Below are 17,453 nucleotides of genomic sequence, written 5' to 3' on the forward strand. Positions count from 1 at the left end.
AGTAACTGTGGGGAATGGACTGGTTGGAATTTTAAACACAAAACGTTGTGTCTTTGGTTCACTAAACTTCAATGGAGACGCTGCAGCAAACTGTAGTGTGTTTTTGACGCTTTTGACACATTTTGTGTTTTTCATCTACCTAGCAGCAAGTTGGAAAAAAAACCCATTAAAAAACTACACACTGCAAAAAAACGGATAAAAAGCAAACTGCATTGGTGTGAACCAGGCCTGAAATGCAATGAAAATGCACCAAAAATCCATAAAAAAATGCATACATGTTGAGTTTTAAAAAACACGTTAAAAAAGCATATGCAAAAAATGCATGCACACGTGTTGTGTTTTGATGTGTTTTTTTGAGTCACATGAAAAATGCACCCTAAACATTGTAAAATCATTGCAAAATTGCAGGTAAATTTGTGGCAAAAGTGTGCGTTTTCGGCAGCCATTATTGGCACATTTTTTCCTATCAGCGAAATGCCAATAACACTATTTCTGGCCGATACATTTCATCAGCCGATATTTTGGAGCATCCCTACTCCATTGGGTACATATTTTCATCCAATTACTCTATTATCTGTACATGTGCCTCATCCTCCTCAGCTTTGATGTCTCTCTGGTGTCTCTGGGGTCTGTGAATAAAGATGAGAGTGAAGCCCCCTGTACTGAGATGTATAAGGGACCCCAGAGAGTGTGTGTGTGGGGGGAGACTGGTCACGTCTCAATGACATGATGTGAGGAGGAGAGCCGGAGTCTAATAGAGGCTGATGGCTCCTGACCCCCCCCCCCCCACTGGGCACATACTGTCCCCCCATTACTGTCTACTGACAGAGGAGGGGGAGAAGAAGAGATTGTTGTAGTGAGTGAACAAGGAGGATCTGGGACTCTTCTCTGGATTTAGTGTTTATTCCTCACCTGTGCTGATCTCTGGAGGGATCTCCTCCTTACATGGATCATACCTGAAGTCTACCAGAGGCTGATGGCTCCTGACCCCCCCACTGGGCACATACTGTCCCCCCATTACTGTGTACTGACAGCGGAGGGGGGAGAAGAAGAGATTGTTGTAGTGACTGAACAAGGAGGATCTGGAACTCTTTTCTGGATTTAGTGTTTATTACTAACCTGTGCCGATTTCTAGATTCTTCCTATTCTTCCGTTTTGAATCCTTTTTCATGGTAGTCTGATTTTCACTCTAAAGAACACAGAATGTTGAACACTGAAAAGGATTTAAGTGCAAGATAACGATAATTGCTTCACAAATAAAGTCATAAGTGTAATTCGTTCTGGTAATGTATAACAAACAGGATATTTAACCACTTCAATACCGGGCACTTATACCCCCTTCCAGTCCAGGCCAATTTTCACCTGTCGCACTTTGACAATTGTGCGGTCATGCAACACTGCACCCATATGACATTTTTACAATTTTTGTCACACAACTAGAGCTTTCTTTTGGTGGTATTTAAGCACCGAGTTTTTTATTTTTTGCTAAATAAAACAAAAAACACCTGAAACGTTTGGAAAAAAAATGCATTTTTCTTTGTTTCTGTTATAAAATGTTGCAAATAACTAACATTTCTTCATAAGTTTAGGTCAAAATGTATTCTGCTGCATTTATTTGGTGAAAATAATAATAATTGAATTTGTATTTTTTTTCAAATGTTTCTATTTTATTAAATTTTTTTACTATATTATCTTTCAGCACGCTGTGACCAAAGCAATACAATGTTACCATAGAAACATTGAACTACCCCAGGGAAGTGATCAGGATTTTTTTTAACACATTATGATTGCTAATACCGATGTGTTTAATTGATATTTGTAATCATTGTTACTGAATGAAACTGATTCATTCAGTCTTTTGTTGTGTTTTGCTGTGATTGGGCAAAGCTGATCACATGATACAGATGAGCTGTGATTGGCCCTGTCTGTATCATGTGACTGCCTTGACCAGTCACAGCTAACAACATAATTGTATACAATGGATGGCATGACAGGAAGCCATCCATTGTATACAGTTGACATGTGATCTGCTGTGATTGGTCACATGACATTGGCAACGGGCTGTTGTAGTGATATGTCATTGGCTGTGTCCCGTGGACAGTTTGTGCAGCCGCGTGAGCGGCTCATTTTGACAGGAAGTCATATGACGCCCAGTCACAACGGTGAGTGTCCCGACCAGCCTATAGCAGATTGAAGGTGTTTGCTTACCTGTAAATTCCATATCCTGGAGGAGTACAGTGCAGGACAAAGGCAGATAATTCATAGACCCTGGGTTATAGGCTTGTACTTTCAGGCGAATGGACACTGGCAAAACTTTTGAGTACATGCCCCTTGGGCATTTCCCCTACACCCTACTCCAATTTGTGATTCCATAGTTTTGTATCAAGCAATGCAGAGTACCAAAGAGACAGAAGGGTGTTCTGTGTCCTGTACAGTACTCCAAGATAAGGAATTCACAGGTAAGACAACATTTTTCCTATTTATATTGTACAGGACAAAGCAGAGTGTATTCAAAGTCCCTGAGACATCCCCATACAATAAATAAGGAGAGTAGGCAAACAACTAGGCAAATAGAATTGTATCAACAAGGGTCAAGAAACCCAACTTCAGAGTGCTGCTGCAAGAACCTTGTGGATGAAAGTTGCATTCACAGAAGATTGGAGTCTACCTGATAAAACTTTGAAAAGGTGTGACCAGAGGACCAAGTGGATGCCTGGAGAAGGAATTCCATGCTTGGGTGGACAGGAGCATGGGTAGGTCAAGAGAAGGAGCATTTATGTTCCAGGTCAACAAAATGTTATGCTAGAGAGGTCTTGAATGAAATTGGGCAATTGACACAACCTCAAAAGGAGGCTACCAAGACGGATGTCTTTTTGACCTCAATTCCCTGAGCATTAGCTTTGAGAGAAAATATTTTATTCTCTTAGGATGTCCAAGATCACACCCAAGTATTCCAGGCTTAGGATGTCCAAGATCACACCCAAGTATTCCAGGCAAAGAGAAGGCTGGAAAGCAAATTTTTCTAAACTGAAAAAGCCTGGAGCCTCAGAAGTTGTGGATATTTGCAGACTGTTGGAAGAGAGACAGGTCAATCAAGATAAGGTTTACTCAGATAACATGTGACCTAGATGCCCTGAGTTGTTAGATGGGCAAGAAAAGACACTAGGACCCTCAAGGATACTCAGAGCAGAGGATGAGCCAAAAGGCAGAGCGACAAACTGGAATAGATGGTCTTCCACTGCAAAGCCCAGAAAACACGGATGAGGTGGATACACAGAAATACGCAGATTGGGATCTTGTGTACTGAAGGATTTCACGTATTTCCCTCGTCTCAGATAGAAAACAGCTTGCATATTCCATGCAAAATTTTGGAAATACGAGGTATTTTAGGTCCAGAATAAGAGGACTACCCTCACTGAAATTTGGTACCATAAACAGGTTTGAATAAAATCCTTGGAATGGATCTTGTGGGTGTACTGGCACAACTAATCCTTGGTACACTAGATGGTTCAGAACATACTGCAAATGCTAGTTGATTTGACAGAAGAAAGCAGTGAGAGGTTAAAGTTTTGAACTATATTTTGTATCCGGTTGAAACCACCAATTGAATCCAATGGTCTGGGACGTCTGTGAACCACAGAGGGGCAACTGTAACAGATGTCCCCTCACTCTTAAGAGTGAGGGTGCCCCTTCATTGGAAAGAGGGCTTTGTGGAAGATTTGGTGGGCTTTGTGAGCCAAGTGTTATATGGAAAAGAAGGCTGAAGCCTGGGTAGAACAATTAGGTGCTTTGCATTTTGAAGAGGTAGAGGTTCCTGAAAAGCGTTTTTTTATTTTTTTAATTTAAATCATCCAATGTGGAAAAAGAACTCTCTCTCTTGTGGCATCTTTAATGAGTTTTTCAAGTGCCTCCTCAAAGAGTCATCCTCCTTCAAAGGACATACATGTGAGGCATCTTACAGGCAGCTGAAAAGGCTTTGAGCCACAAGAATCTGCACATGTGAATGGAAATCAAAGCCATTCTAGATACGGATGCAGTGCTTCTAACGTTACGTTAGAAGACAGGAAAGGAGTTGATTGAAGAATCCAAAGATAAAAACTAGTTAGGCTAAGAGTGATTTTTTCGTAAGGGAGAATAGGTCTATCTGTCACAATCATGCCCACAGGGAGAGGTGCGGTTCTCCATTTTACCCCAAACTTCTACATTTTGGTATTGCTCTTAAACTCATATGCCATCACCTGAGGGGGGGGGGGGGAGGTGTAGTATTGTGCATACAAGAGCCAGGCACAGGCTCTCACTGTATTAAGAAGTCTTCTGTATCCCCTCATTCCACCCCCTCCCTCAGGAATGCGTTCAGTGTGGCTGTTTAAACCATCCTCTTGCCAAATAAGGTAGTGAAGATACCAGTTGATGTGTAGAAAAAGAAACTGTTATGTTTTGTGTGTAATCAGAGAAGTGAGGATTTTCTGCGTGCAACATCTCGCAGAGGAAGAGAAAAGAAGATCTCCCTGCCTTAATATCGAAACTGACAGTGGGAGATCAAAGCATCCTTTTGGTCATGAGACTTGATGCTGCTTAAAACTCCTTGCTGTTATCTGTTTGCTGTGCTGTTATGCTCTGTGTATATATATATATATATATATATATATATATATATATATAGGTTACATCTTCTTTCTGTAAATATTTCTTCTGCACCCCTTTAACCTTTTGGTAATAAATCTTACTTTCTGAAAGTGTTGAACTGTTTCTATAGCTCTTGAATGTAACTTACGAGTCCCTGCCGCTGAAGAACGCTACTATGAGTGTTTAACCCTCTGTATAACCGGTCTGTAGAGATAGCGGTATACTGTCGATTAACCAATCATCCTAGTGTATTGCTGAGTTTCCTCTTTCTCTGTATAAAAAGGAGGTGGTGGCAGTGTGAAGGGTTAATTGCGTAATTAACCTGACCCAGTAACAATTGCTCCCAGGCTGCCGGTGCATAGATTGTGGTCCAATTAGCTGGAAAATCGTTGTTCAGGGTGCAGCTGGGCGTGGCATTGTTACACACGTGACATCGCGGTTTTAGATTGGCTAGTCCTTCGGTCACGAGTGATGGTGAGAAGGGCTGGGGTCTGACGCTGCGCCTGTCACACTATCATCTTAGTAAAAAAAAATTTAAAGAATCAAATTTCGTTATAAATTTAGGCCAAAATGTATTCTGCAACATGTCTTTGCTAAAATAAATTCCAATACATTTAAATGAATTGATCTATGTGAAAGTTATAGCATTTACAAATGGCGGTATAGATACTGGGATTTTTTTTTTCTACTAGTAATGGCGGCAATCAGCGACTTTTAGTGGGACTGTGGCAGACATTCTGACACTGGGGGGGAACTGACTTGGTGTCACTGACATCCCCAGTGACATCAATACAGTGATCAGTGCTAAAAAAAAAGTACTGACACTGTACTAATGGCACTGGGCAGGAAGGGGTTAATATGAGGGGCGATCAAAGGGTTAACTATGTGTAGGGAGTGTTTTACTAGGGGGCGGGGGGGGGGGGGTTCACTGTAAGCACACTGCTCTGCATGGCTGTGCTGTGCAGCCATCCACAGCAGTGTGCCCGAGCTGATAGGGAGGTAAACAAAACAGTCTTCCTCCCCATCGGAGATGCTCGGTAAGCACCGGGCGCCGATGGGTAATTACTGGCCGGGACCCAGTGATTGACAGCCGATTGGGACCTGGAAATTAGCCACTCAAGATGTCAGCAGCAGCCAGGCGCCTGGCCAATGACAGCAGCTGGCGATTGAGACCTGGAAGCCAGCCAATCACAGATGTCAGCAGCAGCCAAGAGCCGGGCCAATGACAGCAGCCAGCAATTGAGACCTGGAAGTCGGCCCCTCGAAGATGTCAGCAGTAACCAGGCACCTTGTCAATGACAGCAGCAAGCAATTGAGACCCGGAAGCCGGCCACTCGAAGATGTCAGCAGTAACTGGGCACCTTGTCAATGACAGCAGCAGGCAATTGAGACCCGGAAGCCGGCCACTCAAAGATGTCAGCAGCCAGACAGGTAGCTAAGGGATGCCCCAGATTTTGTACAGTTGGACAAATTGGGTGCGGGGACGCACTGGATACCTTCGCTGCCACTGTGCTCCGACTGGGCGTCACGTGTGTCCCTGTGCCTTTACGGAGGGGTGGGTTCCATCCAGGCACACCTGCCCTTAATCTATCCATTCCTACATGTGTTCCTACTACGGAAGCTCTGGAAATTTAGGCCCACAGTATGTACAGAGGTACCTTGGCGTGGGCACTGCGGCTTACGTATAAATTTACAAATGCAAACGTTTAGACAAGGCCACTTTGGTTGTTTTGCAGGCTGGCTGGGAAATCCTTTTTGTGACGTGCATTGCCCTTCCATGTGCTCCTTGCTACAAAGGCCACTTATAGGTCGAAGATTTTGAGGGCCCAGCCATATTCCACAGAAGGAGTGGAGTTGGGCCCCAATTGCTGGGACAGCATGGAATAAGGAAAGTATATTATCTTTATTACATCCCCTAAACAAGCATTAGAGGCTTACTACTGGAGGCGGAGCTGACAAAAGGGAATTTTTATTAGCTGATGGGACTTCAATTAGACCCTCGCTTTCATCTACCTGAGCATGCCGAGTGATCTTGTGATGTTTCTGTGTAGAATCCCGCGGACTCGGGCATCTCTCTGGGATATTTTTGTCACTGGAGTCACCTGAAAGAAATCAACATAATGCCACATAAGTCTAATGATGGGATATTCAATACGACTATATTTTGAAATGAAAGAATTCTCTCATATTCTCTATTTAAAGTGTTACTAAACCCACAACAGTAAAATCAGTCTGTATATTCAGTAAAGCATGATTATTATACTCACTATGAAACATAAGGGGTTAATCCTCCACAGTGTGTAAAAAAGCTGTTTGATCCTGTCTTCTCTGATCCTCCCTTTCTTCTACTGTCCCCAATCCATCTGCTGATAGTACAGAGCTCTAGAAGTCACTCTGCACATGCTCAGTTTAGTGTGTATGGCTAGAGAGGTTGTTTTTTTTTTCTTTGGGAGGGTGCATGTTTTCAGCACACAGCCAATCAGCTCTGTCCAGACAGAGGGTCAGGGCTTATGCAGCCTCATAGGACAGTGAGAGGAGAATAAAAACTCCTCCTACAAGATTAACCAGTGCTCTGCTGGACACTGATAGAAGTCAAAAGACTGGTATATACTGCTGATGAGAAAAGGTATTCCCTTCGTTATGCAGTAAAGCATGCTTGTTATACTCACTGTGGAACCTAAGGGGTTAATCCTCTGTATTGTGTAAAAAGGCTGTTTTATCCTGACTTCTCTGATCCTCCCCTTCTTCCAGTATCTACCTCTTAGATCCTGATAAAACATATCATGTGGAGTCACTCTGCACATGCTCAGTTTGGTGTGTATTGCTAGAGGGGTGTTTTTTTTTTCTTGGGAGGGTGCATGTGATAAGCATAGGGCCAATCAGCACTGCTCAGACAGAGGTTCTGCATCCTCCTACAAGCTTTAATCAGTGCTCGGATAGACATTGAAAGAAGTCACAAGACTGCTCTAACTGCTGATGAGAAAAGGTATTTAGAAGTTTATATTTACTAAAATAATTGCATTTCCATATTGTGTGTACTGTGGGAGACCAGATATAGTGAATCCGGGGTCCGGGGAGAGTGGATATAGTGAATGCAGGGCCCAGGGAGAGTGGATATAGTGAATGCAGGGACCGGGGAGAGCGGCTATAGTGAATGCAGGGTCTGGGGAGAGCGGCTATAGTGAATGCAGGGTCCGAGAGAGTGGCTATAGTGAATGCAGGGTCCAGGGAGACCAGATACAGTGAATGCAGGGTCCAGGGAGACCGGATACAGTGAATGCAGGGTCCAGGGAGACCAGATACAGTGAATGCAGGGTCCAGGGAGAGCGGATACAGTGAATGCAGGGTTCGGGGAGACTGTATACAGTGAATACAGGGTTCGGGCAGACTGGATACAGTGAATGCAGGGTTCGGGGAGACTGGATACAGTGAATGCAGGGTCCAAGGAGAGCGGATACAGTGAATGCAGGGTCCGGGGAGAGCGGATATAGTGAATGCAGGGTCTGGGGTGAGCGGATATAGTGAATGTGGGGTCTGCAGAAACCCGATATAGTGAATGCGGGGTCCGGGGAGAGCGTATATAGTGAATGCAGGGTCCGAGGAGACCGGATACAGTGAATGCAGGGTCCGGGGAGAGCGGATACAGTGAATGCAGGGTCCGGGGAGAGCGGATATAGTGAATGCAGGATGCGGGAAGAGCGGATACAGTGACTGCAGGGTTCGGGGAGACTGGATACAATGAATGCAGGGTTCGAGGAGACTGGATACAGTGAATGCAGGGTTCGAGGAGACTGGATACAGTGAATGCAGGGTCTGGGGAGAGCGGATATAGTGAATGCGGGGTCCGGGGAGAGTGGATATAGTGAATGCGGGTTCGAGGAGAGCGGATATAGTTGAATGGGGGGTCATGGGAGAGAAGATATAGTGAGTGCAGTGTCCTGGAAGATCAGATATAGTGAGTGCAGTGTCCTGGAAGATCAGATATAGTGAATGCAGGGTCCAGGGAGAGCAGATATAGTGAATGCAGGGTCCGGGGAGAGCAGATATAGTGAATGCAGGGTCCGGGGAGAGCAGATATAGTGAATGCAGGGTCCGGGGAGAGCAGATATAGTGAATGCAGGGTCCGGGGAGAGCAGATATAGTGAATGCAGGGTCCGGGGAGAGCAGATATAGTGAATGCAGGGTCCGGGGAGAGCAGATATAGTGAATGCAGGGTCCGGGGAGAGCAGATATAGTGAATGCAGGGTCCGGGGAGAGCGGATATAGTAAATGCAGGAAAAATTTGGATGTCCAGGAGATGTCATACACCTTGTTGGACTGAACTCATAGTGTTCCTTCACTTTTTAAAAAGTGGCTGAATTCCTGTAATTCAGCTTTAAAATGGATAATGGCTGCCCTACTTATTGATTTCACAACACTTTCGTAAGGTTTTCCAACAAATTCTCTGCACTGACAAAAGAGAGAACATGAAACTCTGGTTAGGCAATGATATAATATTATGCCTGGAGTTCAGCTTTAAGGTCAATACATTTCTCAATACAGAACAGTACACAGTGAGTGAGTACCCCAAGGCTAGCCTTACTCATAGATTTCTCTCATTCAGCCTGCAGGATGAACAAGAGCAAATCAAGAGATTCCTCCATCCATACTTAACAGCTTGGATGGAGGAATCCCCCTGCTAGCTCTAGTATTCACACAGCCACGACCCCTGAAGCTGCCTGAATACCTTAACCGCTTCCCGACCTCCCTATAGCAGAAGTACTGCTACAGGGCGACACGGGTGCGCAAAATCACGGCTATATATATGTGATTTCGCATTTCCGGGTAGGGGGCACACACGAGCCCTACCCGCGCAGCCATTTACAGCACAGCCATTCAAAGCAGTGCGATTACAGTGAAACACACAGTCACCGCCCCATAGTAAAACACACACCGCACACAGTTAACCCTTTGATCATCCCTCATGTTAACCCCTTCCTCCTCAGTGCCATTAGTACAGTGTCAGTACTTTTTTTTTAGCACTGATCACTGTACTGGTGTTACTGGGGATGTCAGTGATACCAAGTCAGTTCTCCCCAGTGTCAGAATGTCCGCCACATTCCCACAGTCCCACTATAAGTTGCTGATCGCCGCCATTACTAGTAAAAATTAAAAAAAAGAAAAAATCCCAATGTATATATACTGCCATTTGTAAATGCTATTAATTTCATGTAAACCAATTAATTTACACGTATTGGGATTTTTTTTTTAGCAAAGACATGGAGCAGAATACATCTTGGCCTAAATTTTATGACGAAATTTTTTTAAATTTTTTTTACTGGACCTGTTTAATAGCAATAACTCAAAAATATTGTTTTTTCACAAAATTGTCAGTCTTTTTTTTTTCTATAGCACACAAAATAAAAAACCACAGAGGCAATCAAATACCACCAAAAGAATTAATTAATGGGAAAAAAGGATGTAAATTTCATTTGGGTGCAGCGTTGCATGACTGTGCAATTGTCAGTTAAAGTAATGCAGCGCTGTATCGCAAAAAATGGCCTGGTCAGGAAGGGGGGAAATCCTTTGGAGGTCACGTGGTTAATAGTGATTGGCTGGATGCATTTTTTTTTTACCCAACTCACTCAATTTTTTAAATCAATTTTTTCCAAAGTGGGTGGTGTCGACAGTTCCAACAATGGCTAAATGTTGGCCAAATCAGCAGAAATCAGTCAATAATCGACCAGAGTATGGCCAGCTTTACACCCTGAAGGTAAAACAAATGTAAAAAAAACAAACAGCAAGAAGAACTATTCATTCAAAACAAATAATTTACAGTCTCTTACCTTTGCCAATCTCCACAGTAATTACTTCCTCTTTGATATCCACATCTTCTTCTTCATTTTTTACTTCTTTAGGAGTCTCCATAGTGTCTGTGAATAAAGATGAGAGTGAAGCCCCCTGTACTGAGATGTATGAGAGACCCCAGAGAGTGTGTGTGGGGGGACACTGGTCACGTCTCAATGACATGATATGAGGAGGAGAGCTGGAGTCTAATAGAGGCTGATGGCTCCTGACCCCCCCCCCCCCCCTTTCTCCTCTTTAATCCTCACACGTCCTTCTTCCTCCTCCTCAGCTTTGATGTCTCCCTGAGTGTCTCTGGAGTCTCCGGGGTCTGTGAATAAAGATGAGAATGAAGCTCCCTGTACTGAGATGTATGAGAGACCCCAGAGAGTGTGTGGGGGGGGGGATGGAGACTGGTCACGTCTCAATGACATGATGTGAGGAGGAGAGCCGGAGTCTAATAGAGGCTGATGGCTCCTGACCCCCCACTGGGCACATACTGTCCCTCCATTACTGTCTACTGACAGAGGAGGGAGGAGAAGAGATGGTTGTAGTGACTGAACAAGGAGGATCTGGGACTCTTCTCTGGATTTAGTGTTTATTCCTCACCTGTGCTGATCTCCTCCTTATGCTGCTCATCATTTCTCGTCTCCATCCCATCATCCTCTTCAACTTTTATGACAGTCACACCATTTACCTACACAAAGCAAATGAATATGTATATAAGTATATACTCAAATCCTTCCAGTAACGTTTTTTTCCAATGAAGTCGCACAATTTCAAAGTCGGATGTCAATTTGACTCAAGGTGCGCCCTGCAATCTGCGGCTTGCGAGACACAGATGTCTATGCAAGTCGCACCTGAAGTAGTGCGTGCACTACTTTCAAAATTGGTGCGACTCCGACCAAGTCAGAATCGCACCGATATGATCGCTTTAATTGCAGACAATAGAGTGCAACTTGCCATGCGATTTGAAATTCGCATCACATGGCAAGTCGCACCTGGTATGACCGGGCATATTTATATTATATATTAGCACAATGTTGTCAGATCAACGGCTCCACTAAAAAAGAGCTACTATTGCTATTAATCTAGCTGAGGAATGTGTGAAAGAGGTCATGCGACCACCAATCCAGGGATCAGCAGTGCCCTGTTTGGCCTGACACTGCATTTTTATTTTTGTAGCCACCATCATTTTCCCGCGTAATCAGGAAATTTCATTTTTCATCAGCTGAAATACCCGAAAAGACCACTGCTGAAAAATGGAAGTTGTTGAAGGATGGGATGATATCTCGCGGAAAAGACAGCTACGACCATACTAGAGCTCAGCTGGCCAGGTTGGATCTTTCCGGCCAAGAGCAACTGTTTTCTTAAGACAACTGTGCCTGCTGTATGGAGGTATCCAAGACATATGCTGACCTAGTGGAGGATTGCTTGCAGGTAATTCCCTTCTATACCAGATTCCAGATCGACTTGGAACAATTACTAGAATAGTTAAAGTGGTCTACACCACTCTATCACCTACTGATTTTATAGACTTAATTTTATTTGTAATTTTTTTTTCATTCAGTCAGCAAGCTAAAAGAAAAAAAAAATGGATTCTTCCATCCAAACAAACAAGGTGGATGAGATGTGCTCTTCTCCGTTTAATGCCTAAGCATTACTTAAAGTGATACTAAACCCCGGACCCTGCATTCACTATATCCGCTCTCCCTGGACCCCGCATTCACTATATCTGGTCTCCCAGGACCCTGCATTAACTATATCCACTCTCCCCGGATCCCGCATTCACTCTATCTGCTCTCCCCAGACCCTGCATTCACTATATCCGGTCTCCCCAGACCCTGCATTCACTATATCTGGTCTACCTGGACCCCGCATTCACTATATCTGGTCTCCCAGGACCCTGCATTAACTATATCCACTCTCCCCGGATCCCGCATTCACTATATCTGCTCTCCCCAGACCCTGCATTCACTATATCTGGTCTACCTGGACCCTGCATTCACTATATCTGGTCTCCCCGGACCCTGCATTCACTATATCTGCTCTCCCAGGACCCTGCATTCACTATATCCGGTCTCCCCAGACCCTGCATTCACTATATCTGGTCTACCTGGACCCCGCATTCACTATATCCGCTCTCCCCAGACCCTGCATTCACTATATCCGCTCTCCCCAGACCCTGCATTCACTATATCTGGTCTCCCACAATACACACAACATGGAAATGCAATTATTTTAGTAAATATAAACTGCTAAATAATAAAATAATGATGTAGCGCTCAGAACCAATATATAAATATTATGCATAAAAAAAACATACAAATGTGATATAAACATTTAAACTAATAACCTGATCTTTCTCAGATCAAAATAAGTGATAACCTCAAGTGCAAGAGATCCTAAGTTAATCTCTTAATAGTGTCAATAGTGAAAAAAAATGTTTGTGATGAACTACAATACATGCATTCACAATTATAGATCAACATCAAATCAAAAAAAACTGTGAAAACAAGTGATCAGGATGTCACTGATCCAACACAAACAGTGATTACGTGATCCCAGCACTGGGGGATAAATCATACAAACTGAAGTGAACAGTGCTTCAAAAAAAATCACTTCAACAAATAGTATTATCAAAAATATCTGCAACAACCATGTGAATCAAAATGAATAAAAAAAGTCCAATCAAATTCCAAAATCAGTGTATATAACGCAGTGGAAGAGTCCCGCTCGGAATACAATGCTACAGCGGGAAGGATTCTTCTATCCACCTCGCTTGTGTGGATGGGGGAATCTGTTCGATTTTTTTTCTAATATCAGTTTTCTGGCCGATCAGAACAAAATGAAGTCATCTATCTTCATTCCATCTACCTGATAACGGTGTGCAATCTTGTGATTTTTCAGCATAGGATCCTGGGAACAAAGAGGTTTGGGACATCTCTGAGATCTTTTCCTCCTACCGGATCCACCTGTAGAAAACACACACATTGAACAGTCTTAGGTGAAAGCTCAACATTCTCTTTCTCCTACTTTTTTTTTTTTTTACAGAGTTTAACAATGTAAAAATAAGTAGCATCACTTTAAAGCTGAACTATCTAAAACAGTGTTTCTCAACCTGTTTTCAGTCAAGGCACCCTTTAAAATTATGGACAGTCCCGAGCAACCCTTTAAAATTATGGACAGTCTTGAGGCACCCTTTAAAATTACGGACAGTCCCGAGGCACCCTTTAAAATTACAGACAGTCTTGAGGCACCCCATTCTAAAATGTGCAAAACTATTCTAATAGTTTTATATAAACGCAGCAACATCCACACATGGAGGACACCCAACATTAGAGGTGATTTATTCTTCCAAAGCGAATACACTTTTGCACACTGACTAGTATTCCTGTTTCTCCTCTCCCTCAGTTTTTCTCCATCACTGAGCTGATGTGACACCAGTACTGATGGAGAGGGGCGGGGAGGGTCAAACTAGGATGTTGTGCAGGCAACCAACATCCTCCTTAACAATTTATGTCATTGGTTGTCAGGATGCTGGCAGCTAGAAGGTCATAATGGTGCACAATGAAGACCCGTGGCTATGTGTAACTAATGCAGGCCATAGACAGTTCATTTATTGGCCAAATTTTCGTCTGAAAAACAATAAAATCAGTTGTTTTGTTGCCATCAATGGTTAAGTAAATCGGCCATTTTTCGTAAATTTTCCAGCATGACCGATAAAAGAAATGAGGAGGAACCGCGAAAATTGGCCGATGACATTGCCCCACTAACGGTGCGAACATCGGCCGATTATTCTTTCAGACGAAAATTCTGCTGATAAACGAACCGTCTATGGCATGCATAAAAGGCAGGCTTGTTCTACCCACTGGCTTGTATACAAGTTTTGGGCAATTTTTAGACATTTTGCCAAGGCACCAGTGAAGAAACCTCAAGGCACCCTGGTTGAGAAAGGCTGATCTAAACTATCCTTGCAGTGGGGTTCCCCCCCCCCCCATACTAATACAGTAAGTCCTCATGCACACGGGACGTTTTTACAGCGGCTGTTTTTGGATTTTGACGTTTTTTTTCTACAGCCAGTAAACCCCCTAGTATGTTATCCTATGTGTCCATACACACATAGACTGGAATCAACGTTTTTTGGCAGGGACGTTTTTTTGGCTGGAAGAAACAACCCACCACTAGTGGGTTTCTAGAGAAGTTTTTTTAACTGTAAAAATGCTGTAACGTTGAAAAACGCAGCAAACTGGCATTTTTTTACGTTTTTTGGACCCAAAATTATTTGTTAAAAAACGCAAAAAAAGTGTCAAAACGCTACTGCAAAAATGCCGAAAAACTCACGTTTTTTAACGTGACTTTACACAGCTAACGTTACCAGCATTATTAAAACGCCCCGTGTGCATGGAGCCTTAAATGAACATTTTTTTTTAATGCACTTTTGCCTTCCTTCTCCCTCCCTCTCAAAAGTTTCCTCTTCTCTGAAACCGGTCCACCGAGGCTGCTTCTCTTCAGCACGCCATTCGTCAGTCGTACTCTGACGTCATTACGTACAATGCAGGAGTCCTGCAAAGTGAGAATCCCTAAGGCCCATCCAAGACCCGCCGGAAGCAAGAGGAGAGTGCCGGTTATTAGGGAAGTGAGGAATTAGGAAAATAAAACATTTTTTAACAGCCCCCTAGACAAAAAGGAGCATTTAAAAATTTGCAGTGTGGAAGGAGCCCCAGTGCAAGAGTAGTTTTGATTTTAACCAAGAGTTCAGCTTTGAATCTGAAGTCTAGCCCCCCTCCACTCCCCAAAATCCACAGGCTGTTTTACTTTTTAAATACTCTGTACATTACCTTTTTTTTCTGCAATCTTCAGGCTGGTGCGGTGTTGCCCTTGGTAGCAGTCCTTGGACTGAGCAGCACTTGTGATGATGTTCAAGCGTAACAGCAGTATTATGACCCCCGGATGCGTGATGATGCACCCCCTCCCAGGAGGCATGACCATGACTGCCTGGACTCATAGGTAGTGGATGTGGCTGGCTGTCATTCAGCCTTCAAAAGGGCCATGGTTTTCAAGGTTGTCATCACATGTGCACCTTAAAATCTCACCTCTTCAAAGGCTCCACTTGCTCTCTCCACTTCAAGGCTAGCCATGCTCGTACAGATCCAAAAACCAAGATGTAACAGTGGCACACCAATGATGTCACTCATTTAAACAAGCTTTATTGAGGCAAGCAGCACATTGCACAAATCCCCACCTAGAGACTTCCCCTCTCTGAAGCATTTCATTCTTACGGGCTTAGTCATAGATATTCGGAGGGAAGGGTACTTGAACACATCATCCAATTACAGTACAACTTTTTAAAGAGACATCAGCATTACAATATACATAGAGATTCACCTAACTAACAATGACCACAATTACTGGGGTCTCCAAAGTCTCACCAAAACTAAAGAACATCCAGAGATCACAGAATACCCACCACAAGTCTCTTGTAAAGTGTAGCATACATGACTACATCACATCCTATAAATAAAAACCTAAAATAACAAAATAACTTGTACCTATAATTTGTAAGGGCCCCCCCCCCCCCCACAGCTGCTTTACCTCCAGACTGCCACAAACTGACATGTTAAGATAAATCTAATATGAAAAAACGTTCATTTTAGATTTAAAAAAGGATATCTTAGAGGTGGTCAGTTATACAGGGTTCGATCCTACAAATTCTGCAGAGTGTTTGATATTAAAGAGGAGCTCCAGTTTCCCCCAGAGAAATATTGTAGCGGCTGACTTTTAAAATAAGGACACTTACCTGTCCAGGGATCCAGCAATGTCCTCACCCGAGCCGATTCTTCAATCAGCTTTGGGTCTAAGGGCCAGCATCTTAAAGTGATACTAAAGTTTGTTTGTTTTTTCCTTTTAAAAGAACAAACATGTCATACTTATCTGCTCTGTGCAAAACCACCGCACAGAGCAGGTAAGTATGACATGTTTGTTTTTTAAAAGAAAAAAACAAACAAACTTTAGTATCACTTTAAGATGCTGGCTCCTGGACCCAAAGCTGATTGAAGAATTGGCTTGCGTGAGGACATTGCTGGATCCTCCTCTTCTCAGGTCCCCTGCCGGCACTCCTGGCCCCTCCCTCCTGTCAGGTGCCCCCACAGCAATCAGCTTGTTAGGGGGGCACCCAAGCAGGAGCTCTCCCGAGCCCTGGCTCTGTGTGTCCATTCACACACAGAGCCGCAACTCGGCCCGCCCTCTACCTCTCCTGATTGGCTCACTGGCTGTGATTGACAGCAGTGGGAGCCAATGGCTCTGGATGCTGCCTCAGCCAATCAGAAGTGAGTCCCTGGAAAACCGGGGCTCTTGCGGGCATCACTGGATCAGAATGGTGCGCATGTAAGTGTTAGAGGGAGCTGCTACACACAGAAGGCTTTTTACCTTCATGCAGAGAATGCATGAAGGTAAAAACCCTTGAGCCTTTAGAACCACATTAAAACGGAGCTCTAGTCAGTTTTGTGTTTATTAAAAGTCAGCAGCTACAAAAACTGTATCTGCTGACTTTTAATAAACACACACTTACCTGTTTTGGGGTCCAGCGTTGTACTCAACCACGCCGTCCCTTCTCTCCTCCTTCCCTCCCTTGAGCTGGCATCACAACTGTGGGCACCAGGCTGTGACAGCTTGTGGCTTCATAGCCAGGTGCCTGCTGTGCATGCGCGAATTGTGCTGCGCATTCTGATTGGTCCAGCAGTCTTCTGAGACCTGTGAATGTTCCCAGGAGACTGTGGGAGGGAGGAGGGAGCTACGACGTCACTCGGCACCAGAGAGAGCAGACAACAGACGGCAAGTACATGCCTTGGCGGCCGACAGAGGCTTTAATGACACTTCGTGTTTTTAATCTATTTTAAATATGAGTGTAATATAGATTGATTTTGGGAATAAAGTACTTTGCTATAAGGATAAAGCACTATGTCTCCAATTTCTCTTTATTGCTGAGGAACGAATAAAGAGGA

The 17,453-nt window shown here is 43.7% G+C and overlaps 1 protein-coding gene across 1 annotated transcript in view; it reads right to left on the minus strand.

Moving 5' to 3' along the window:
* Positions 1-17,453, minus strand: part of LOC149466139 (uncharacterized) — a 28,485-nt gene that overhangs the window by 4,943 nt on the left and 6,089 nt on the right. The window contains exons 3-7 of the mRNA XM_089672829.1: positions 13,327-13,424; positions 11,059-11,146; positions 10,452-10,538; positions 6,640-6,728; positions 1,120-1,189 (exon numbers count right to left, since the gene is read on the minus strand). Coding sequence (XP_089528955.1) covers positions 1,120-1,189; positions 6,640-6,728; positions 10,452-10,538; positions 11,059-11,146; positions 13,327-13,424 — 432 coding nt within the window. The remainder of the gene's footprint in view (positions 1-1,119; positions 1,190-6,639; positions 6,729-10,451; positions 10,539-11,058; positions 11,147-13,326; positions 13,425-17,453) is intronic.

The sequence above is a fragment of the Staurois parvus genome, unplaced genomic scaffold, assembly GCF_062004578.1.
Source record: "Staurois parvus isolate SC_StPar_1 unplaced genomic scaffold, SC_StPar_1.0 ptg000132l, whole genome shotgun sequence".
NCBI lineage: Eukaryota > Metazoa > Chordata > Amphibia > Anura > Ranidae > Staurois > Staurois parvus.